The 23,505-nt window shown below is 50.6% G+C and overlaps 2 protein-coding genes across 2 annotated transcripts in view; one reads left to right on the top strand and one right to left on the bottom strand.

Annotated features, from left to right (window-relative positions):
* NDFIP1 (Nedd4 family interacting protein 1) overlaps positions 1–18,868 on the bottom strand; it is a 23,992-nt gene extending 5,124 nt beyond the window's left edge. Inside the window, exons 1-6 of the mRNA XM_036391602.2 lie at positions 18,603–18,868; positions 12,241–12,514; positions 3,270–3,357; positions 2,420–2,550; positions 1,479–1,566; positions 1,187–1,311 (exon numbers count right to left, since the gene is read on the bottom strand). Coding sequence (XP_036247495.2) covers positions 1,187–1,311; positions 1,479–1,566; positions 2,420–2,550; positions 3,270–3,357; positions 12,241–12,514; positions 18,603–18,868 — 972 coding nt within the window. The remainder of the gene's footprint in view (positions 1–1,186; positions 1,312–1,478; positions 1,567–2,419; positions 2,551–3,269; positions 3,358–12,240; positions 12,515–18,602) is intronic.
* Positions 18,742–23,462, top strand: GNPDA1 (glucosamine-6-phosphate deaminase 1). The gene is made up of 6 exons (XM_036391613.2): positions 18,742–18,990; positions 19,064–19,165; positions 20,398–20,580; positions 21,104–21,288; positions 21,838–22,012; positions 22,282–23,462. The coding sequence occupies exons 1-6, from the start codon at positions 18,867–18,869 to the stop codon at positions 22,377–22,379; spliced, it is 867 nt and encodes a 288-aa protein (XP_036247506.1). The 5' UTR covers positions 18,742–18,866; the 3' UTR covers positions 22,380–23,462.
* The last annotated feature ends 43 nt before the right edge of the window (positions 23,463–23,505 follow it).

Here is a 23,505-nt window from a genome sequence, read left to right as displayed (position 1 = left end):
ATTCCCAATTGGGAAAATTACTGCTATTAAATGAAAGGCACCAACACTATGAGAGCACTGCTGTTCACAGTTTCAGTATAAATACATTATAATTCCTCTGGGTTTGTTCTATTCAAACTTAAAACCTAACAAAAGATAAACTTGTTACTGATGTTTAAATCAAACCCGCAGATAATGTCACCTCCTTTTGTCACACCTCTTAATCCAGCAAACAGCCCTTAACACCTCTGAACCCAGATGGCCACAAAAACTGTCAGAAAAGTAAAGAGATGCTGCATTTACAAATTAGAATTTCCAGCCCCAAAAGACAGGGTAGGAAGTGACAGCTCTGACATGAATGCTCTCTACTTCTACTTACAGCCAGTGAACTGCTTTGCTTGAAATTCAACTTTCAGCCTGGAATGCCATCATTTCACAGGCTCCAAATAAAGATTTCTGGATGGAAATATTTTTTCTCCCAATCCCTCCAAAAAATTGAAGAGCTGAAAATCCTGGAGCGGGATGGCAGCTGCTCCTGGTCCTGCTCCTGTGCCGCAGGGAGGCTGCACCAGAGGGCACCCACGGCCTTCTCCCAGTGCTGCTCCAAACCTCACTCCTCCCACGGCCCTGTTTCCCTCTCCTCATCAGCTATCCTGCATTTTAGAGAATTCCCTTCTTTCCAGAGGAGAGCCAGGGCACAGCAGGCTGCAGAGGCTGAGGGCAGGGCTGGCTTTGCCTGGGTTCACGTTTTCCCAGGATCAGAGTGCTGCTGCTGCTCAGCCCAAACCACACTCTGATCAGGCCAGTGCTCTGTCAGACACACAGAATGAACCCCAGAATCCCACAGGGGTTGGGCTGGAAAGGGTCCTACAGCTCCTCTCTTTTGCCACAGACAGGGACACCTTCCACTATCCCAGGAATCCCTGTCCAGCTTAAACTTGGACACTTCCAGGGATGGAGCATCCCCAAAGCATATCTGGGCGTGCAATCTTTCTTTTCTTTCACTACAGTTGTAATTCAGCATATAAACAGGATACAATTATGAAAAAAGCCCTGTTTTTAGTGAGTAAGTAGCTCAAAAATTATTTCATTATTAAAAAAATCAAAAAAACCCTAAATTTATCACTAACTTCAGTATGAGATAAAAACCTACTGGGGAAAAAGAGTATCAGTGTCTGTGTCCGTGGTTTTGCACCACACAACTCACCCTGACAATAAGGATCCACTTAATAAGAGACAGACCAAAGCCAGAAATGGCCCCATATCGTCCTGCAGCTGAAGTAGTCAGACAGAAAGACAGGAAAAATCCAATCCAGTTGAAGAGGAATGCCACTGAGAAAGCAGGAGAAAAGCAGCAGGTCAAGACACCTTTATTTTCCAAGGAATAAAACCATAAACTCCTTGCACTCAGGTTTTTCCTGGTGCTACATAAACATAAATGTGACCCAAACTATTTTGGGTCACTGCTTGGAAAGAAGTTGATTCCATCAGGTACTTACTGAAGAAAGTCAGCATGAAAATGCCATCATTTCCTATCCTCAGCTGGTCAGTGTCATCAAAGTCATCCCGTGTCACAAAGTCATCGTCCTGCAATGCAGAGGGAGGCAGCACATGGGGGATTTAGGTCAACCCAGTCCATACAGCAACCCCACTTCTGGGTGTGACTCTTCAAAAAAAGGGCTGGAATCCTAAATAGCAAAAGGCTACAAATGCAGGCACGAGAAAATTCCTGTTTCTCATCCTGAAATGGTGCAGGGCATGAAATGTTATCTATATAATAGGAAATGTATCTTTATTTTTAACATAGTCAAGAGCCAGCATGTTCTTGTTCTCATTGTGAAGAATTCTTCAACTCATCAAAAAATTATCATCTCAGCAAGGAATTTGGCTTCTGTGAAGAAGTATAATGAGCAGGGGACTTCCAATGCTAGCAGGGGTGGAAAGAATAGCTGAACAAGAGATAATGTTGAAAAAAACAAAAGGAAATAATTCTGACAGAATGGTTTTATCGTCCTTGTATCAGCTACACTGACCTCTAGAAAAGTCAACTAAGTTAGCAGCAGGAGTATCAAGGGTAGATATGCCAGACAGCTGAAGAATTAATCCTAAATCTTTTTTAAAAATGAAAAAAAACCCAACAAAAACCCCAGTGTCAGTGCACAGGGATACAGCACAGTCCCTCTGTCAGCTTGCCAAGCTAATCTGGCTAGCACATGCTGGCATTACTGAGATGTCTGACATCATCACAGTGCTCAGAGGAAAATGAAAAAAAAAAATAATAAAAATAGCCACAGGACTCTCAGAAGTGTGGAATATCACCACCCCAGAAAGCTTCATCGACACAAATTTTGAGAGTCATAACACACGATGGGCAGGAGTTAAAGCTGAACTGGCACCCAGCAGGACAGGGACAGGCAGGGACAGGGACAGGGACACTCACCCTGCCAGGAACCAAGGGAATGGTGGCCTCAGCCTTGCTCCTCTCGGCCTCGTCGTAGCTGGGCAGAGTGGTGGCCACGTTGTAGGACGGCGGCTTCGGGAAGCCTGACTCATCCTTGTAGTCAAAGTAAGCTGCACAAAACACAGAGAGAGCTCAGCACTTGCTCAGGAACACCCTGCTGGGAACCAGCAGTGACTTCCAGTGAGCCCCATTGCCCACCCTGCCACCCAGCCCAGCCTCCTGCCATCCCAAAGCAGAGAGGGAAAAGCACAGGAGCACCTTCTCTGATAGCCAGCAACCCAGAGAACACTCACTGAACACGTCTGGCTGCACTTCTGCTTAAAACAACACCACATGCTGTGCCTCTGCCCACTTGGATACTCAGAAATAGTCACGTTTCCAGATCCAAGGGGTTATTAAAGTTATTAGGGACAGGACAGGAGGATGAGCCAAAGTCCCATCCTTATGACACAATGCTTAGTTATTGGAAAGTGCAGGAAAAGTGAATTCTTTAAACCCTTTTAAGTAACGAATGAATCCTTTAAGGAAGGGGCACAGCATCATCCAAATGCCAGCTAATGAGAGGGGAACCACAAATCCTCCCAGCACTTTGATTTTTAACTGTCTCCAATTTACTGAGAACACTGTGAACTGTAACTTGAACACCCCTTGATGGGATGACATCAGACGAGCGCAGCCAAATTGCATCTCCTAAACCACAAGTACTGACAGGCTGTGTGGATCAATCCTGAGCCTTGCAGCTCAGGAAGGTGCTGCAGAGCCAGCTGTGGATGAGGAGGGCAGTCAGTGGCAGCAGAGCAATGCCAGCCCTGTCCCCAGGTGACAGTACCTGTGCTCTCTGCAGAAATGCTGCTGTAGGGCGGAGGGGCGTCGCTCACCACCGGCACGGCCTCGCCCGGCTCCTCTTCATTCTGCAGCTGAACAGAAGCACACACCAGGGCTCAGGGGGTTCTCAGTGCTCTGACACCAGCCCTGCAGCTTTAACTGCACACAACAGACTCTTCTGGAAGCAGCACGGGACACAGAGCAGCTGCTCAGCCTCCCTCTGAAGCGTTCCCACTTGAAATGACCAATCTTCCATCGCAGTTTTAATGTTGTTTTTAAATCCTCTCCTCACACACCTGGACTCCAGCAAAGCACAGCACACAGCTTTCCAGTACCTTTCCATTTCCCTGGCACTTCCTCAGCTGACATTGCTTAGAAGCTGCAGTTGCATCTGTTTTAGTCAAAGAAATACAGTGAGATACCCAACAAAAGGCTCCATTGCTGCCTGTGGCTTTGCTAAGGAAGGGTTTTTTCCACGGATACATTACATAATGGTGCACAAAAGTACAAATGTTGCCATTTCCCTTCAACCTTTCACACTGTATGACTGAAAAGGAGCGGGTTTATTTTGTGCACTGTGCTTCCCACAGGCTCTGTATAAATAACCAGGAGCTATCACAGCTCCAGCATCACCCGCACGAGGCAGGTGTGCCGTGGCAGCTTTGATCAGGGAAGCAGCAGCACCAGGCCAGAAAGGAGGTTACAGCTGCCATCTCAGGTTTCCCTTCCTTCCATTTCTCATCACCTCAGCAGCAAAAGCACTGAGGTTTTCTGCAGAATACCTCACCTCAAACAAGCACCTCCAGACTGAAGCGCTGGGCTGAGCAGGAGGCATTGCCCGCGTATGAAATCACCACTAAACAATGTCTCCTCCAGCTCTCCCTCCTGCAACCCCACACTCCTGAAGCCATCTGGGATATTTTCCTTTCTTTTCTTTGGAGAGACATGCTGCCGTTCTCCTTGAGCATTTAACACAGGGGTGGGGGTGTAGGGGGATGTTCTTATCTTATTTGTATCAGGGAAAAATAAATCAGCTCCCACTTCTAAACGCAGATCTTGGATATCCAAGTGTTCTGTGCTTTGGAATTTTATTCCTTCTGCTGCTTAACATCACAGATCACAGAATGGTTTGGGTTGGGCCATCCCTTAAAGCCCATCTCATTCCACCCCCTGCCATGGCAGGGACACCTTCCATGATCCCAGGCTAATCTAAGCCCCAATGTCCAACCTGGCCTTGGCACTGCCAGGGATCCAGGGGCAGCCAGAGCTGCTCTGTGCCAGTGGAAGTCTATAACCCATATTCTGCTCCAGGTCACACAGCATCCACACCCTCTGGGAAAGCCTTGACTGTGCTTAGCAGATGACAATGAGTGGTTCTGCTGGCAGGTCCAAGGGTCAGCTGAGAGGGGGAAAAGGGAGGAAATTACACTGGAAAGCACCAGAACAAAATCAGGAGCACTGTCTGCCAGTCCAGGTGCAGCAGAACAGCAGAGCACCGCAGTCCTGCACTCCAGTTCCACGTCAGCTGAAGCTCACTCTGCTCCCCAGGAACATTTTCTAAACAGAAGAGGTGGGGAAGAAGAAAAGGGTGCTTGGGTCAGCCCCAAGCTTTGTGGATAAGCAGTCCTCACATGACAACACTGAACCATTTCCTTGAAGAAGGAGGAATCGGTGATCCAGATGAAAATTTAATCCTTGCTCCAGGGAGCAGCTCCCAGCCCAGCTGTCAGCAGGACACAGCCCAGAGCTGCCCCCTGGCCAGATGTGAGGCACAGCAAACAATCCCAGGGCGTGAGGCCCCGAGGGTGGAGGTGGCAGGACCTGCCTCACCTGAGCTTTACTGAGCCCCAGGGCACTGAGCAGGGACAGGAGCAGCTGCAGCAACTCCCAGCACAGCGAGGCACCTTCGTCCTCCCAAAGCCTTTCCAAGAAACAAAAATTTTATAAACCCCACAGAGCTCAGCATTACAAGTAAATGCAAACTAACTTGAGAAGCAATTGCCTATTGGAATATGCTTTCATTTTTTAGAAAAAGACAGCATCCAGAAATCCCAAATCACCTGCACAGAGCACGAGAGACAATGGAAGGGACAGGAAAACACAGAGCCAAACTGCTTGATTCAATCTCTGCCCAGAGAGCTGCCCCTGGATCCCTGGACACGGCAGGGGGAAAAAAATACTAAAAATATTATCTTTAAAGTCATCCCAACCCAAACCATTCTGTGATTCCATGATTCCCCCGGCTCTGTAGTTTATGAATTCTCAGAAAATGCTCCACCATGCTTATTGCCAGTCTATCCATGAAAATATGAAAAATCAGCACTTCTTTTCTCCCTCTGCCCGTGCAGGACCTTGTCTATTGACAGGAGGAAAGGCTCTGTCACAGCTGGGACACCCTGGATTCCACCTGCCCTTTGTTACCTGTTCTCCAGGTGAGGGGGTGGCAGAAATTCAACCCCTCATGCCTGTAAGAAAGAAGGCAGGTACAGCCTGAGAGCACAGTCACCAGGGAGGGGGAAGGAAAGCACCACATGACAGCACTGGAAGAAATGAAACAAAAGAGGACACGGATATTGAGTGGAATATTAACTCCTACCACTGGTTCTTCTTTCAATAGTAAAAAGAAATACATGTTCTTCCACCAATGTCACGTGGGAGAAAGCAGCTGAATTCACTGCTGCCTTCAAACATCCCAATTCAGGTAATGGATAATGACACGAAAAATGCAGCTACTTTCTGAAGTTGAGCTCGAGGCTGTAGGAGGTTACAGTTATAGAAAACATATTTTTCTTCTAATGGACAAGGTACACAAATGCCTTCCAGCCTTTTTAATGATTCCAGGCATCTAAAATTCAACTAAGTGCCTATTAGCAGAGCAGGGAGGGTTCATGTGACAGGAAGAATGACTCATCAGGCCTCGCTGCCCTGGCTCCCACCTGCCCTGCACAGCTCCAGGTATGGACTCCCAGAGAACTCCCCCGAGGCCTCAGAACCCAGAGAGCCTGCTTAAAACCAGTGTCTGCCTTCAGTCTGCTCTGCTGAGGCTGTGGGATCATTCTTTCCTAGATTCACTGATGGATTCTAGCTTTTCAGGCAAGGTTCTGGTATTCGTGGCATAAAAAAATAAGACAGTCTTTACAGCCGTGCATGCAGTTATTGAAACAACAGCTTGGCTGGGATTTTTTCACCAGACTGCTAAACCAACAGAAAGTGAACTGACAGAACACCCAGGGATAATTATTTTCCCAAAAAAACCATCATCAGAAGCCTGGCACTGAGCAGGACATCACCTCTGGTAGCCTCTTGCCCTAACTGAGACCTGTCCCATGTAAATACACAGCACAGCAACATAAAGTTGAAATCTTCCAAGCTGTTTGGAAATATTTCCATGTAAACTTTGAAGAAAGCATTTCCAATAAATATATTGGTTAATTCTTCCAAATTTCCTAAACTCAGCATATGGGCTGCTCACATAGTTTTGAATCTTTATTTTTTAACTCCCCCTTGCCATGTTCTGAGGCTGCATGTAAATATTCCTTACACCAAATGAGCATCACTACACTAAACCAGCATTACTACAAGCCTGGCCTTAGCAATAGATCACATATCATTACATATCTTCAGCCTTTTGGAAGTAAATTGAAGTCACTGCCAACTCTGAAAAGCAGAGTTATTTTTACTGACTTTTGCTTTACTTAATTAAACATACCCTGACTTAAAATCCTGCCTTTTGCTCAATGTTGTTGCAAATTTCTGCAACTTAACATCAGCTTATTAATCAGCAGGAATAATGATAAGCTACTAGACAAGCCAACCCACTCCCCTCAGCCCTCTCCCTGATGAGCAAATAACTGTTTTCCCCTGTAGGCTCTCCCAGCCCATTTCCCTGGAGCAGTGACAGCCCTGAGTGTCTGGCCCAGCCCCTGCAGTGGCACAGGTGTGCTGAGCACCTCTCAGGTGACACATGTGGCACCTGTGCCAAGCCAACCCTCCCTGGGGAGATGCTGATGCTCCTGCCCCAGCCTCACTGCAGCCCTGAGCAGAGCCCAGCCCCAGGAGTGACCTCCCTACCTGTGCCAACACCAGAATTTTCCCATGGAAAGGGTGCTCAGGCCTTGGCAGGGGCTGCCCAGGGGGGTTTGGAGTGCCCATCCCTGGAGGTGGCACCTGGAGGTGGCACTCAGTGCTCTGGGCTGGGGACAGGGTGGGGATGGGGCACAGCTGGGACTCGGATTTCCCAAACTGAGTGACTTTGAGCTTCTGAGAGTCCTCCCTTTTCACAAGGCCTGAGAACTGTGCCCCAGTGCCCAAAGGCACCTGGAGCTCCCTGGCACCCAGAGAGCCCACACAGAGCAGGAGCCAGCAGCAGCATCCAGCTCAGGGGGGTGATGGCAACGACCCTGTGAGCCACCAAAAGGGAAAAACACAAATCAAAACCTATTTTATGTCCATAAAATACAACCTGTGGCGTTGTCCTCTGACTCACTGCAGCCAAGGGCCTGACACCACAGAAATGCTCCTCAATCCTGGAAAACAAGCTGGTCTAATTCCCTCGTTTCTGTTCAAACAGGGAGTTAGACTGGTCTGGACACACTGGAAACAGGCACTTGGGCCAGCACAAACCTGTGCCACACACTGGCCTCAGACTTGAGAGATCAAGGTCTTAATATGGAAAAATTAGGTTTCAATCTTGGATAGCTGTAATTAAATTTCCCACACTTAAAGCATAAGGCCTTCTCATAACATTTAGAATCAGATTGATATTTTTCTGGACATTAGGGTATTTCAGTAAGACTTCTAAACATTTTAAAATAACACCTTTTTAAATGGTCATATGAAGAAGGTTAAGTATCTTCCACAGAAAAAAATCCCATTGTGCCACCACAGATCAAATTTGGATATTTCACAACAGGCAGGAACAGAATGATTGGATAGTCCTTAATACTGAATTTTGCTCACTTGTCCCCATGACAAAGGATCAGAACTCACACACATACAAAACTTTTGATCCTTGCATTCTGTATGGTTACTTCAAAGTCATGATGCCAAACCCACAGAAAAAGGTTGCTCATCTCCTGGGAGCACAGAACAACCCAAAGCCCTCAGGGGCTGCTCCTACAGCTGCTTCCCAATGGGGTTACTGAGCCCCACTGGATTTTAGTCATGAGAGAGAAGTTACTAAAAAAGCCCAACTCAGAGCTCAACACCATCCTGATGCCTGAGATAATATTGTATTTAAAAGTTTGCTTGCAAAGCTATTTTCTGCTGCTACACAAGCTGTGAGATGACACTGGACTGCTGCTGTTTCCCTGCCTTTCCCACATCCTTTGATTTTTAGGGACAGAATGTATTTAAATTCTATAACAGCTTTTTCACACAGAATCACTAAACCCGTGCAACCTTACGTGACAGGTGCTGTTGCCTACAGAGGTGGATGTTTCAGAGGAAAATAATCAGATTTTAGTCACCTCAGCACAGCCAAGGCTGGACATGGGGCAGCTTCAGCACAACCTCGGAGCAGAGGCTGCACAATTTTACTCTGCAATTTTTCTAATTTTACTGGGTTTATGTCAGTGGCATCCCCTATTCTGCTTACAAATAAAATAAAATATATAAATAAATATGCAAACAACCTACCCTGCAACTTTTCTTAGCATTCTTATCTTTAGCCAGCACATCTTGCACACTGCAAGGACCTCACTGAGGGAACAGTCACTGACATTTCTGATTCTAACTGCTGACATGAAAAGATTTGGAATGTTCTCATTTTTTAGTTTCAAGTTGTGTGCCCATTTCAGCTGAAAAATTAAACACAAGCTCAAGGTACACACAAGGCAGCAACTGACATCTGCCTCCCTGTTCCACTCCAGCCTCCCCAGATATTAAAGAAGCATTGTAGTCCTTCATGGATTTATTCCCATTCTATTTCCAGCAATGTATTTCTTCTACGGTTTTCACAGAACAAAAAACAAACAAATGGAAAAATCTTTCTTCCTTATTTTTCCCATTGACACCTCCCTTCATGGAATGATTCATGATCCATGTAAACCTTCAACAAGTGGAACAGGAAGACACAGCACTTAAAAAGGAATACATCTTCATTATTTAACACTCCCACCATTTCCTAGGTGGGTTTACATTACTCATACACCTCACATGTATTTTTGAATGCTCCAAGTGCAAAGCATGCCTGGAAAACACAGAGTGTAAATAAACCTGTTAAAGCTGGGCTATATTTTTCCAGAATGGAAGGTAATTTCTATTCCAAGGATGAAATACAGTTCTGCCAACTGAACTCTCAAGCCAGGGTTATGCTGGGAAGGCTTTAAACCCACTAATCCCAACAACATCCCTGTATAACTTTCCCAAAGGCAGATTGAAATGACAACAGTGCCATTTCTATCAGTGTCCCTTTTTGGGGACACGGCAGTGCCCGGAATAACAGCACCGGGGCGGGCTGCAGCTCTCTCTCCTTCTTCCCAAACCTCTCCATTCCCACCTCCACAAGCACAGCCCCAGCACCTGGCCTGCAGAGGAGGATCCAAATCCAGCAGTCTCAGCCTGTCCCAGCCCTGCTCCCCAAGGAAGGGCTGGGGAGGCTGAAATCCCTTCTCCAGAGCTTCAGTTTTATCTTACAGGGAGCTGCACCTCCTCAGTACTGAGCTCAGACTCACATTGCCCAGCGGCACCACTGCAGGCTACTTTTTATCAGATTGTCTCCTGCCTGAACAAAGCCACGGGCTAGGAAGTTTGCTTTGGAAAATAAATCAGTGCACGCCCCTTGCACACTGCCCATGATGGTGAACAGCCATGGGCTGGGAGTCTGCAGGGAACAAAGAGGCTGCTGATGGAGCACAGCCCACGTCCCCACCTTCCCACATCCCACCTGCAAGGCTGAGAAGGGCTGGGAGAGGAGAGGAAACACACAGGTCTCCAACTGGGGTATCGAGTTCTGTTGTGCTCAGATCATGGTCACTAACCCTCACCTTTTTTTCCTGAAAATACAGACACTTGAGGAATCCTACAAATATTGTGCAGGTTCCACAGTGCCCACACCTCAGTGCTGTTCCCATACACACATGGATACATCAGAAACCCATCCCAGAGTGAGGGTTACACATCCCTGGCACACTCGGACAGTCAATCACATTTACCGGTACAGGAACCACCTACCTGCATAACCAACTCCATTAATGCAATACCCCATCACCCAAAAAGATCAAGCCTTGAAAAGTCTTCCACTGACTCATAATCCAATAATTTAAAGGATTAAATGAGCTTGTTGTTAATTTCTCCAGGCTACCTCCACTGACTGGGTCCTGTATTCAACCCAGCCCTTGCAGTTATCACTTCAGTAGCAGTCTCTCTTCCTTGGCACATGGTACATTCATTATTGTACATTCCCACACACAATAAGTTTCAAAATATGGGGGGAAATTGACACATTCAGTGCTACAGAGACTCTCCCACTCTCTCATCCTCTCTATCTAAATCCCAAGTGCATCTCCACAGCTTGCAGGGTTTTGAAGCAACACAAGCATTAGGAGCCAGTTCAGTGATAACACACTTCACAGTGGGAACACCTGGGTTCTGGCAGAGGGCAAGGAAAGAGAAGCAATTTCTAAACAGCTGCACGAAAGTAAATACATTTACATGTGAGAATCTACCTCTCACTCCAGTTAAACCAGTGGCTCCACAGGCCTCCATTATGTGCTTGTCTTTAGCAGTGCAAATCCTCTGGCACAGCCAGGCTCCCTAATCTCTGCAGGGCTCCGAGATGAGTCTGCCCTGGCTCTGCCCGAGGTGTGAGCAGACACAGCACTGAGCAGGCAAACAACAGCTTTACACACCCCTCCCGGGGAAACCAGGAGTGTGTGCATCAGCCAGGTAACACCACGGCGGGCAGTGGGGTCCTGCAGGATTGTGGCACCCATCCCCACTGCTCTGGGTGATGGGACACGCTGCACAGCCCCTGGGAAAAGGCATTTGTGAAGACACTTGTTGGGGTCAACACCACCAGCAGCACTCTGCCAGGAAAGGCGATTAGTGCAGAGACCTGGTTATCTGTCCCTAGCACGTCTAGAACAACACAAAGATTTCTCATTGTGAGTGAGCACATCAGTTTAGCACTGAACAAAAGAAAAAAAAGCCCAAGTTCTGCTTAACTTCTCCATTTCCAGTATGTAAAAGCACGGAGACCCGCAGCTGTCAGACGAGACAAGTACTCCATCCCAAGGGAGGGTGTATCTCGAACTCTGCCGAGCAGGAGCCTACCCACGCTGGGAATGCTACCCAGGAAAAGTCACAACACAGCGATTTCTTGGGAGAGCCTGGGCTCAGCAGGAGCGAGCTGTCTGCCGCTTTGAGGGATTTCTCCATTACTCTAAGTAAAGAATTCTCCATGTCTGATGTCGGAAAGGCGCCTGCCAGAACTGGGTCACACCGGGGGCCCAGCCGACACCCGGCCCTTTCCGTGGGGCCGTTACTGCAGACAAACGGGAGGCAGGAAGAGAAGAACCACCCGAATTCCCCACGGAGCTCTTTAAGGCCAGCCCCTGGCCTAGAGGGAGTCCACGCGTAAAAGATGGAAGAAAACTAACGGTGACCGCGGGACGCTGCGGAACGAGACCGTTCCCTGGCGGGGGGGTCGCTGCCGTGGAGGGAAACGAGCGGCGGGGTCAGCGCCCTGCGCCAAGGTCGCCCCGGGACTGGGCAAACACCGGCCCCGGACACACCCGGCCCCGGGACTGGGCAAACACCGGCCCCAGGACAGAGCAAACACCGGCCCCGGGCCTGGGCAAACAGCGGCCGCGGGCACACCCAGCCCCCCGCCGGCGGGGAGCGGCTCCGCGGCCGAGCCCGGCCTGACCCCCCGGGGACCCGCGGCCTCCGCCCCGGGCGCTGCCGCCAGCACAGGCCCCGCTCCCGGCCCCGCCGCCCCGGGAGCCGCCCGGCCCGGCCCCGCCGCCCCTCACCTGCTGGTAGCGGCCGGTGCTGGGCTCGGCGGCCGCGGCCGCCATGGCGCTGCGGGGTCGGTGCGGGCGCTGCGCAGGCGGAGGCGGCGGCGGCCCGGTCGCTGCTCGCTGCGGGCTCCGCTCGCTCCCGCCCTCCCCGTCACGCTCGGCCGCGCCGCCTCCCGCCCCGCCCGCCGCCGGAGCCGCCCCGGGCCGCGAGCAGCGCTCCTGGAACGGTCTCGGAACCACAGAACCGCCGAGGCTGGGAGAGACCCGCAACACCAGCGAGTCCAGGCTGTGTCTGACACCCACCCTGTCCCCAGCCCAGAGCACCGAGTGCCACCTCCAGCCCTTCCTTGGGCACCTCCAGGGATGGGCACTCCAACCCTCCCTGGGCAGTTCCAGTGCCTGAGCCCCTTTCCATGGGAAAATTCCTGCTGGTGCCCACCCTGAGCCTGCCCTGAGCCCCCTTTCCATGGGGAAATTCCTGCTGGTGCCCACCCTGAGCCTGCCTGGCCCAGCCTGAGGCCGTTCTCTCTGCTCCTGTCCCTGTTCCCTGGAGCACAGCCCGGCCCTCCCCGGCTGTCCCCTCCTGGCAGGAGCTGTGCAGAGCCACAAGGGCCCCCCTGAGCCTCCTTTGCTCCAGGCTGAGCCCCTTCCCAGCTCCCTCAGCCGCTCCTGGGGCTCCAGACCCTTCCTCAGCTCCGTTCCCTTCCCTGGCTCCAGCCCCTCGAGGGCTCTCTCACCATGAGTGGCCCAGAACTGGACACAGCGCTCACGGAGTCACCTCAGCAGTGCCAGCACAGGGGACAGTCCCTGCCCTGCTCCTGCTGCCACACTATTGCTGAGACAGCCCAGGTGCCATTGGCCTCTTGCCCTCCTTGGCACACGCTGGTTCCTGTTCAGCTGCTGTCAAGCGGCACCCCCAGGTCCTTCTCTGCTGGGCTGGTTCCCAACCGGGGTGGCTCCACTGGGGCTGGAGGGTGACCCGAGCCAGCCAGGAGCCAGCCCAGCTGTGTGTGGGGACCCCGTGTGCCGCTGCCTGCGGATATGCCGAGAGCCAGCAGCGTGTCCCTGACACCACTGCAGCTGCAGGAGTGACCCCACAAACTCCGTGCACTACATATAATCTACATTGTGGAACTCAAGTATAATTTTCAGAGTGGAAGCTGCCATGGGATGGGTTAATGAAACCTAGGGAGTCAGGAAATTGATGCAGAGCCATGCTGCCTCAGCAGGGACATACCAGAGCCAGCATTGAGGAACCAGCCCTGTGTGAACCACAATGACCAAGCCTGGGTCACACCCCAGCCATCCCTGTCCCACCATGCGGGCAGGGAACAGGGCAGCTGCACCAAACACGAGGTGTTGGCCATCAGCTCTTTCATATCCACAGGGAGCAGATGGTGTTGAGTTCCTTCCTTCCAAAAGGAGCACGTGTAGGAAACCACGCAGTGAGAGAAGTTGGTTTATTCTGAGTTCTTCTGTGTTACATTGGCCAAAACACTTCTCAGCTTGTGTAACATTTGTTTTCTACATGCGCGGTTCAGCTCTAGTCAGGCTTGCAGAAAATTACCCACATCAATCCCTAAGGTGGATGAGATTTAAATATATCAGCTTTAGGATAAGGAAGGCTGAATCAGCCCCGCTGGGATTCCAAACTGCAAATTCAGAGAGTTGCAAGCATTGAAGCCCGAGGACATGGTTTTGAACTGCACACTCAGTCATAAATACAGGCCTCAGTGCTCATTATTCCCTACCATAATCAGGCTGGATGCTTTTCTCCCTGTATTTTGCCTTTGAGGGGTAGGGAGTTCATCGATGTCTTAGTGAGATGAATGAACATCCCAGTTCTCATGCTGAAGGAGAGGCAGGAACCATGAAGGATTTTAGTGATGAATAACCTCAAAGAGTGACTCCTGAGAAATGCTGGAGACACAAGGACGAGGCAAGGTTCTTGCAACACAGATGCCTTTGAAGGAGCTGGAACAAGAGCTGCAGGCACTGACAGACTCTGGTTTCACCTTTCCACAAGACTCTCGATTTGCACTGAGAATTTCCCTGCAGTGAGGAGCTGTCCCGATGACATGCACGGATTTACTCGCTGCTGAGGTGGGATTACACCCCTAAGTAAGGCTGTAGCAGCAGTGGTAATTATCTGCACAGTGACTGACTTGGACAACGCAGAGATTAAAATAAGATGCAACCTGTGCATGTCCTCAGAGAAGATGCTGGAACGTATCCTGGAGAAATGGTGAAACCATTTGTGTCAAAGCCATTTTGGGGCCAGTGGAGGCAAATCACAGGCTAATTAGTCCATCTAGTCTGAGCATGACTGACTCCAGAGGGGTAAGGGCAATTTCTTCCAGCTTCTCTCCCTGTATTTATTTTTATTTTCTAAGGTGGGGAAGCTCAGTAGAAAGATGATGCTGTGGTTACAGCACATGACTGGTTCTGCTTTCATTTCCCAAGTGGTTTGAGGCAAATCACTTCATGCCTCTGTATTTTTTGTATTTTTTCCCAGTACAAAATGTCTTTTCTCCCAAGAGACACTTGAAGCTTGAAGTCATTGATTTTAGTGACTTCCGTACGGGATGTGCTGTGAAAGTATTTGAAAGCAATTGAAAGTATGAAAAGTAGTGGAGTGAGTCCTCTGAAATCTTGGAGCTGTACATGTGTTCCTTTAATTATTGTATACAACTGAGCAATAAAGAGAACACTTTTAATCTGCACTTTGTAATAAATATTGAACACTAAAAGCTAAATTATCAACCTCAAAAGCAGGGCGTGTAAGCTAAACTGGTAAGAACTGAGCAGGACATTAAAGCTAGATCTTTCTTCTAACCTTTTAGTGCTAAATCACCCAATTAAAAAGAATCAAAATGTTCATATGACAGAAACACTTTGTCATCAATTCGAAAGTACTCCTGTGTCCCTGGAGGCAGAGACACTCCATGTGCAAGAGTTGGAATCACAGGGTTTGAATATCCATAGATGTCATTTCCCACTGTGGAATAACATCCTGAATTAGAATTATATAATTAAGCTGGAGAGATTTGTTAAGGATTAATAAATGCTGTCTAACAGATACTCCTCCCCAAAATACCACTTGGCCACAAAGACTTTTTGTGCTTGGGATCATCTTGTATTTGAATCATCTTTGATCTTTTTGCCCAAAAAAGCCAAACTCCAGCTCCCTCAGGAATTCTCCAGCCCCTTTCCCAGCTGGCCCATTCCTGGAAGTGTCTAAGGCCAGGTTGGATTGGGCTTGGAGCCACCTGGGATGGTGGAATGCTCATGGCAGGGGTGCAACTGGGCAATCTTAAGGTCCCTTCCCACCCAAACCATTCTGTGGCTCTGCGACAGCCCCTGCCCAGGCAGCTGCCCCACTGCCTCGGAAGCAGCAGGTCCTGCAGCTGTGGGCTCCCTATGGGGTTCTGGACAGCAGGCAGCTGCAATTTCAGTGTTTGTTACAGCAACAAAAGCCACTCGGTCACACGGGGTCTGCTGGAACGAGGAGAGCCCCAGCGAGCACAGCCACACGTCCCACAGCCGGGTGGGAGCAGTGCCTTGTTCACTGGTGTGGAAAACTATGGCCCAATAAGCCACGAGTACTGTGAGGAGGAGGAATGAAAACAACAGTGCCATTGAATTGGAAGAATTTCCCAATGGGAGTTCTCTTCCTCTGAAACCCAGCAGCAGAATTGAGGGGCAGATATGGAGGGATGCAGTGAGTTGTGCAGGATGGTGCACGGGGCAAGCAGAACTGAGCTCCAAATTGCCTCCACACAGCACAGCCAGCTCAGCCCAGCCTGACTTCAGGGGCCCCACTCGCTGATTTCACCAATGCCCTTTGTTGCTCTGTTGTTTCTTCATCCTACTGGAGAAATCACAATTAACCAATAGTTAATTTAACCTTGCTATCCAGATTAAATCCCTTGCTGCTTAGGCTGGCAGTTTTGAACCTGGCGAGGAGTGACGTCCTGACAGCTTTGTCATGGCAACATCATCTGCAAAATGGAAAGGGACTGGCATGGGTGCTCTCCAGAGCTGTCTGTTCATGCATTGCCCTACCCATAGGCTTGTTGTGACCCCAAAAATATCCTAGTTAGGATTTGGGTACTGTTGGGAGAGCTAAGATGTGAGTGGGGCTTGCAGGAAAGAGCAGGTCCCCTCCAGATCTATTATTTCTCCTTTTCTTATAAATTGGGGTCAGAAGGTAAATGGAACATGCTGGAGCAGGAAGAGGTGACTGATGGTGGATATTAAAAAGACTCTTTAATTACAGGATTTGGAGAGAGGATTCTTCATGGAGATAATTTTTTAATTGTTGCTGTTTCAGGAAAAGAATCCCAGTGCTCCCGAGCAGTTCCCAATAGCAAAAGCCCTGGGCTCTGAGCGCTGCTGACTCTGATCCCTTCAAGATGGGGCAAAAGAAAATGCTGGGTTTCTAAGAGCTCCCCCCATTAAACATCAGCTTCTCCTTAAGAGAATTGTTTGTTTCCTTCCATCTGCTGCTTTTGCAAGGAAGGAAAATCAGCCTGTTCAGACACCAGGAAGTTCTTCAGCATGGGAACAGCTCGCTGTAAATGCAAGAACAATAACGGGCAGAAATTATCATACCTAAAAATACCCAGCATGCGAGTCACACGCATAGCCCAGCCCCGGAGCAGCTCGGGGTGGATGGAGCGTGTGGATCCACAGGATGTGCTGGGTGTGGGCAGCGCGGGGGCACCTGCCTGGCTCCGCTGCAGCTTTTGCTTTCACCAAAACACGTTTTGCTTTTACCGGGAGCTGTCGGCTCCTCCTGCTTCTTTGTGCACTGCAGCTGCCCAAGCCACTGGTAGGGGAGCTGAAAGCCACACCTGAGCAGTCAGAGCCCTCCAACACTTGGATTTCACCGACCCCATCCCCACAACGGCGCTGTGTGAGCAGCTGGGGGGCTGCAAGGCCGGCGCCAAAGGCAGCAGCTCTCCACTCGTCCCGGGAGAGCCGGGCCAGGTGAGGTGGAGCAGGGGACGAGGTGACGCTGTCCAAGGCCGCTCTGGGGGCAGACAAAGCCCACAGCCCACAGGTCACCCCGGCTGTGCCCTAGAGCTCACCGCCGTGGTGAGGGAAGTCCGTGGTGTCCCTGCCATCAATTCCTATGCGGGCTGTGCCTCCAGAATTTGCTTTTCCGAAATTTCCGAGCGCTGGCCGCGTTTCCAGGGTAACCGAGCGAGCCGCTGAGGGCTCTGTGGGGAGTGGCGGTGCCGGGGCTCTCTCCCAGCCCAGCCCTGCAGCAGTTTTGGCTTTGCACACCAGAAGCCGCAGTTGTGCCACAGCAGGGGTGATGTGGGAGCTCCCAGGTGTGTGTGCAGGGCAGCTGTGCGCTCACCAGGTGTCCTTCGTGCCGGCACATCCTGGATAAGGACTGAAGCAGCTCCAGCATGCGAAGGGTCCAGGCCTCAGCCGGGTCCCCGTCCACTCACAGCCCGCGGTTAGCCCGGCACCTCGGTCCTGTGCCTCCGAACCCTCCGCTGCCGTGATTCCTGCCAGTGCCCGAGGAACCCATGGCTCTGCCGCACCGAAATGGCCCCGATGGCACAAGTGAAGAGCTGTGTCCCACCGAGCCAGAGCCCAGGCTGCCCTGCCCTGCCCTGCGGGAGAACCGGGAATGCCGCTGCTGCCAGCTCTCACCCAACACCGGCCACCGAGAGACCTGCCCGTGGGCTGACACTGCTATGGAAACACCTGTCCATAGAATTTATTTAGTCTCTGTGGCTGAAAACTCTTCCCGTGTGTGCCCACAGCCTGCCGCACCCATCATCACCACGGGCAACCCAAGGGCTCTTCAGGATGAGACAATACCGGGAGCACTGGTTCTAGCCAGGTCATTTAAATTATTAAAATGAAAAGTAACTGCCTGGGCTGGATCCCAGCAAAGCAATTTGTAGCTCATTTTTCCTTCTGATGAAATTGAATATTGGTCTAACTTTGAAGTAAGAGCTTTGTATCCCAACAATGAACCAAGCCTGTGTGCAAGGAGAGGTCAGGTGCATTTTCATGAGAGCTTGAACTCTGGAGCAACAGCAGGAAGGTGTTTTGGGGATACCTCTGTGCCAGGAGCAAGGACAGACAAATCATGGTCTCTCCGTCCCCCAGAACGACCCCAACCTGTCCCAAAGTGAGTCCCTGCAGAACAGTTCAAGTGTGAGAACAGTTCGTTTTGGTGGGACAAGGCTGGGAGCTTCGCCCTAGGGCTGAAAAGCTGAAGGACAGAGCCGGGTGGATCCCTGCCGTGATGGTGACGCTCCAGCAGAATCACACCGCGATATTTAGGGCCATTTTAATGTATCTGGAGGAAGCATTGCCTCCCCCAGCTTTGCCTCGGTGACACTCACCGAGCGGCGCTCGGCAGCCGCAGCGCCGCGCTCCCGGCGCGCCCCGTTCCGCCGCTGCGCTCCGGCCCTGCCCCGTTCCTCCCGCGGGGCCGGGCCCGGCGCTCCCCGCCCTCCGCGGAAGTGATCCCGGGCAGGGCGAGCCGGGAGGAAGCGGAGGTTGCGGGCAGGGCTGATCCGCACGGGCGGCGGCGAGCGCGGGCAGAGGCGATCCGCAGGCGGCGGCGATCCCCGGCGAAGGCAGCGGCGGTCCCGGGCGGCCCCACCATGAAGCTCATCATCCTGGAGAATTACTCGCAGGCCAGCGAGTGGGCGGCCAAGTACATCCGCAACCGCATCGTGCAGTTCGGGCCCGGCCCCGGGCGCTTCTTCACGCTGGGGCTGCCCACAGGTGGGTGCCGGGGGGCGGCCGGGCCGGGGCCGAGCGCGGGCCCTGCCCCGGCTGAGGCGGCCGCTCCCCGCAGGCAGCACCCCCCTGGGCTGCTACAGCAAGCTGGTGGAGTATTACCGCAACGGGGACCTCTCCTTCAAGTACGTGAAGACCTTCAACATGGACGAGTATGTGGGTGAGTGCCGCAGCCACCTGTCCTGTCGCCTTTGTCCCTGCCCGGGAGCTGCTGGGCCCTTACCCCGGCAGAGCCTGGCAGTGCCCGAAATCCACCTGTGCAGGTAAGAGGGACAACATTCACAGAGCTACAGCACCAACATTCACAGAGCTACAGCACCAACGTTCACAGAGCTACAGCATCAGCATTTCAGAGCTACAGCACCAACATTTCACAGAGCTACAGCATCAGCATTTCAGAGTTACAGCACCAACATTTCACAGAGCTACAGCACCAGTTAGGATGGAAAAAACCTCTGAGATCATCGGGTCCAGCCTGTGACCCCACACCACGGTGTCAGCTGAACCATGGCTCTGAGTGCCACGTCCAGTCTTTCCTTAAACACCTCCAGGGAATTAGCAAAGGGGGACAATTTGAAAACCTCTGGAAGAAATTTGAAATTTTTCCATAGGTTTGGAAACGTATGGACAAAACCGGATGCTGGTGTTGCCCAGTATTGCACACACTATTACAGACACTGCTGTGTGTTAGCTGCACTCAGGCACTGAGCAGGCAAGAACAGCTTATCACTGCAGGCTCAGTGTGCAGTGTACCTTCCACCTTTGCTCCGGGGTTATAAAGGTCCCTTACAAAGACCAGTGTGTCCCCTGAGTGCCCTCAGGTATCTCCTGCTGATTTAGCAAAGGACTGCCATTGCTGAAGTCATGGTGAAACAGTCTCCTCAGAAGAAATAGATCCAAAGGTGAAAAACATACAAGCTAAATATTTGCTAATGATAATTTTATCCCGGTCAGGAGGGTTTTTTTCTGTGAATAATCCCAATCAAGCAGCATTAGGGAATAAGCAGTCTACTGTGGGTTTACAGCATTCAAGGGGGGTAAATATGCAATAATTATACAATAATTATTATTTCCCAGGTTTCTGCACAGTTTTAAAATAATTCTTACTAAAATGAAATGGGAAAAGGGCTGAAAAGGTACTGACAGATGAGGCACAGCACACACCTGCTTTTTGAACATCTGTTGTATATTAATATGGCCATGTTATAGGAGCTGATTTTAATTCTGGTATTTAGGGAAATAGAAACAACTCTGAAAGCTGAGGGTGTGACAAAGGACAGAGAGCACTGCTCTGTCACCAAAGCCACTGCAGTGGTGTGGAAGTGCTTTGTTATGGGTGAGTTATGGTGATACTGTTCCAGTTGGCCTCAGTCCTGTGTGTTCTGTTACCAGGCCTCCCGAGGGATCACCCAGAAAGTTACCATTCCTTCATGTGGAATAACTTCTTCAAGCACATTGACATCTCACCAGAAAATGTCCACATCTTGGATGGAAATGCCCCTGATCTCCAGGCAGAGTGTGATGCATTTGAGGAGAAAATCAAAGCAGCTGGAGGCATCGAGCTCTTTGTTGGAGGTGAGAACCCGAGAGCAGCAGCCTCTAAACCCTGCCCCAAGCTGTGCCTGTCCTCCTTAGCTCTCATTTATTGCCAGGATTGTTCACTTTCAGTGCATTTGCAGTGAAATCCACCCCACAGCCCATGGCCCTGGACACTGCACTGTCCTGGCAGCCTTGTCTCCCCACCTACCACTCCCAGCTTTAGCTCTTTAGTGCAGTCAGTGAATTGTTCAGGAAGTGTGGGAAGGGCTAGAACTGTACGAATGGGAGGTATTTATCAATTGTCAGTGGCAACAGAAAACTGCTGGGAGTAGCTTTTCCTACACAAGCTCTTCCCATCAGTTTCTCATAAGGTTCTGCCACCTTCTTTGCTTCATCATTGTCCCAGAGCAATCAGGTCATAGTCTGGTTGTTCCAAGCAGAGGAACTGCAGGGTTTTTTCTCAGCTCTGTGCTCCCAGGAGCACTGCCTGTGCTTCTCCTGGGAGAGCTGCTGGCTCTGCTGCCACAGCTGACCCTGTGCTGTCACTGTCCCTGTCCAGGCATTGGCCCCGATGGTCACATCGCCTTCAACGAGCCGGGATCCAGTTTGGTGTCCAGGACACGAGTGAAGACCTTGGCCATGGACACCATCCTGGCCAATGCCAGGTTCTTTGATGGTGACCTCTCCAAAGTGCCCACCATGGCTTTGACAGTTGGAGTAGGCACTGTCATGGATGCCAGAGAGGTGAGGAAATAAGATGTGGCTTCCTGCAGTTCCTCTGGAGCAGCCAAAGGTTATCCTGTTATGGAGCAGCCACGTGTCCTCTGGTGTAGGATATGCCTGCCACAGAATGCCTGATCCTCCTGTCCTCTGGCATCCTGCAACACCATGGAGAGGCTCTTGCTCCATCTCTGCTGGCACTTGTGTTTGTGTAACCCTGCAGCAGCTGTTCCCCCCAGGAAGCCAGGAAGGTTTGGGAGGGTGTCTTTGGTTAGAATCTCACCTGGAGAGTAACTGGAGACTTGATGTCAGACCAGCAGGTCATGAAAACTGTGTGGGACCACTTTTACTGGAGTCTATTCTTGATCTACACTTGTAAATCTCAGTGTCCAGGTGCCCAAAGGATCATTGCAGTGACCCCCCAGGCTGTGATTTCATTGAGAGCCGAAGCAGCCAGAGCAGCAGCAGCACAGAGAAGTGGCTGTGGGGAGGGTGACAGGGGTGTCCCCATTCTCAGCTTGGCACGGTGTGGTTGGGCTCTCCCTGACTGCCCCTCTCTGTCTGGGGGTGCAGGTGATGATCCTGATCACGGGAGCCCACAAAGCCTTTGCTCTGTACAAAGCCATTGAGGATGGTGTCAACCACATGTGGACGGTGTCGGCCTTCCAGCAGCACCCCAACACCGTGTTCGTGTGCGACGAGGACGCCACGCTGGAGCTCAAAGTCAAAACAGTGAAGTACTTCAAAGGTGAATGTTTGACCAGGCCAGGCAGCTGCTGTGTTACGTTTTTAGGAGCCACAAGCCATGCTTTGTAGAGGTGTTGCTGTATAAGTAACTCCTAAAGGAGTATATTCCTTAAATATACCACAGTAGTATGTGTGAAGGTACATGCTTAATGCTTGGTGTGGGAGCAAAGGCACAAGGACAACAGTAATGTCTAATTCCATTAGCATCCAATGAAGGAGAACTTTCTTGTATTATGTCTGCTTAAATTGCCTTTTGACTCTCTCCATCAGGTTTAATGATGGTTCACAACAAGCTCGTGGAGCCCTTGTACAGCATGAAGGAGATGGGAGCAGAGAGGAGCCAGTCCAAGAAGCCATACAGTGATTAATGTGCTGGAGCAGTGCTGACCCAGCTGCTGAGAACAGCTGGGACAAAAGGGAATTGCTGCAGAAACTGATCTCATATTTGTTCTTAAATTAGCGGAATGATCGTATGAATTCTCTCCATTAAAGAGACAGATGCCAAACACCTGCCTTAATTAACCAAAGGAGGATGGGACCCAGTGTTCTGTGTTCCACAAACTTCTGCCACCAACTCATTCTCTGAAGGAAATGAAGAATGAATTGTTTGATCTGTGAACTGGCTGTAATCACAGACTGAAGGCTACAGAACTGAAATGTGAGGATAAATGAAAGTACAATGTTTCAGACACAAGTGGCTGATAACTTTGGGGTGTATTCCTTGCAATTAGGACAAGCATCTCTGTTATTCCTTCCTCCTCCATGAAACACTCTTACATTAGAATCCTGGAAAAGAGGATTGTCCAGCTGGAGAAGGGCAAGCTCAGAGCAGCACCCAGGGCCAGGAGATGGAGCCAGGGGGAAGAAGAGAAGGGACAGTGGGGTGGGAGTGGAGACACAATGCTCACGCTGGAGAGGATAAAACCCCACTGTGGGAACAGCCAAGCAGTGGGACAGGATCCCCATGGCTCTCTCCTCGGGAGGTTGCCAGGACCTGACTGGATAAAGCCCTGGCTGAGCCCTGCTCTGAGCCACATGTTGGACTGGAGACCCCTCAGCAGAAGAGGCTCCAGCATCATCCCCCACATGGGGTCCATGGTGCAGCTCAGGCACCTGAGGATGTCACTGTTGTCAGGCCCAGGTATGATTTCCTATGCCTGGTGCTCTCTCTTCTCCAGAATTTTCCATTTCTCTAAGGAGAAGCCAACAAGCCCCAAAGGAAACACTCTGTTCTCACTGGCTTCAGCCTCTGTTTCATTACAGACACCCCACACAGGTGGACAACAGCCAAGACCCCACCAATTCTGAAATGTGACTCCTGGGATTTCTGTCCAGTGCTCTCACACGAGGGGCAAGAAAACTGGGCAGCATTTATTTTCTTTATACAGAAGTTTTGTAAGTTGTTGATCTGTAATGTAACTTTCTTCACTAAATGTCTTTACTTTTTTAAATGGTGACATTTGACTGTGTCTGGTGCTCGGTCTCAGTGTGCTG

Source organism: Molothrus ater, chromosome 15 (genome assembly GCF_012460135.2).
Source record: "Molothrus ater isolate BHLD 08-10-18 breed brown headed cowbird chromosome 15, BPBGC_Mater_1.1, whole genome shotgun sequence".
In the NCBI taxonomy this organism is placed as follows: Eukaryota; Metazoa; Chordata; class Aves; order Passeriformes; family Icteridae; genus Molothrus; species Molothrus ater.
The sequence above is the reverse complement of the archived record's forward strand: the minus strand, read 5'-3'. Positions and strand labels throughout refer to the sequence as shown.

Bases quoted from the DNA above. Each gene is read 5' to 3' on its own strand.
- GNPDA1 (XM_036391613.2), top strand. From the start codon at position 18,867: ATGAAGCTCATCATCCTGGAGAATTACTCGCAGGCCAGCGAGTGGGCG. The intron at 18,991-19,063 runs GTGGGTGCCGGG...CGCTCCCCGCAG, and splicing joins CACGCTGGGGCTGCCCACAG to GCAGCACCCCCCTGGGCTGC. The intron at 21,289-21,837 runs GTGAGGAAATAA...CTGGGGGTGCAG, and splicing joins CTGTCATGGATGCCAGAGAG to GTGATGATCCTGATCACGGG.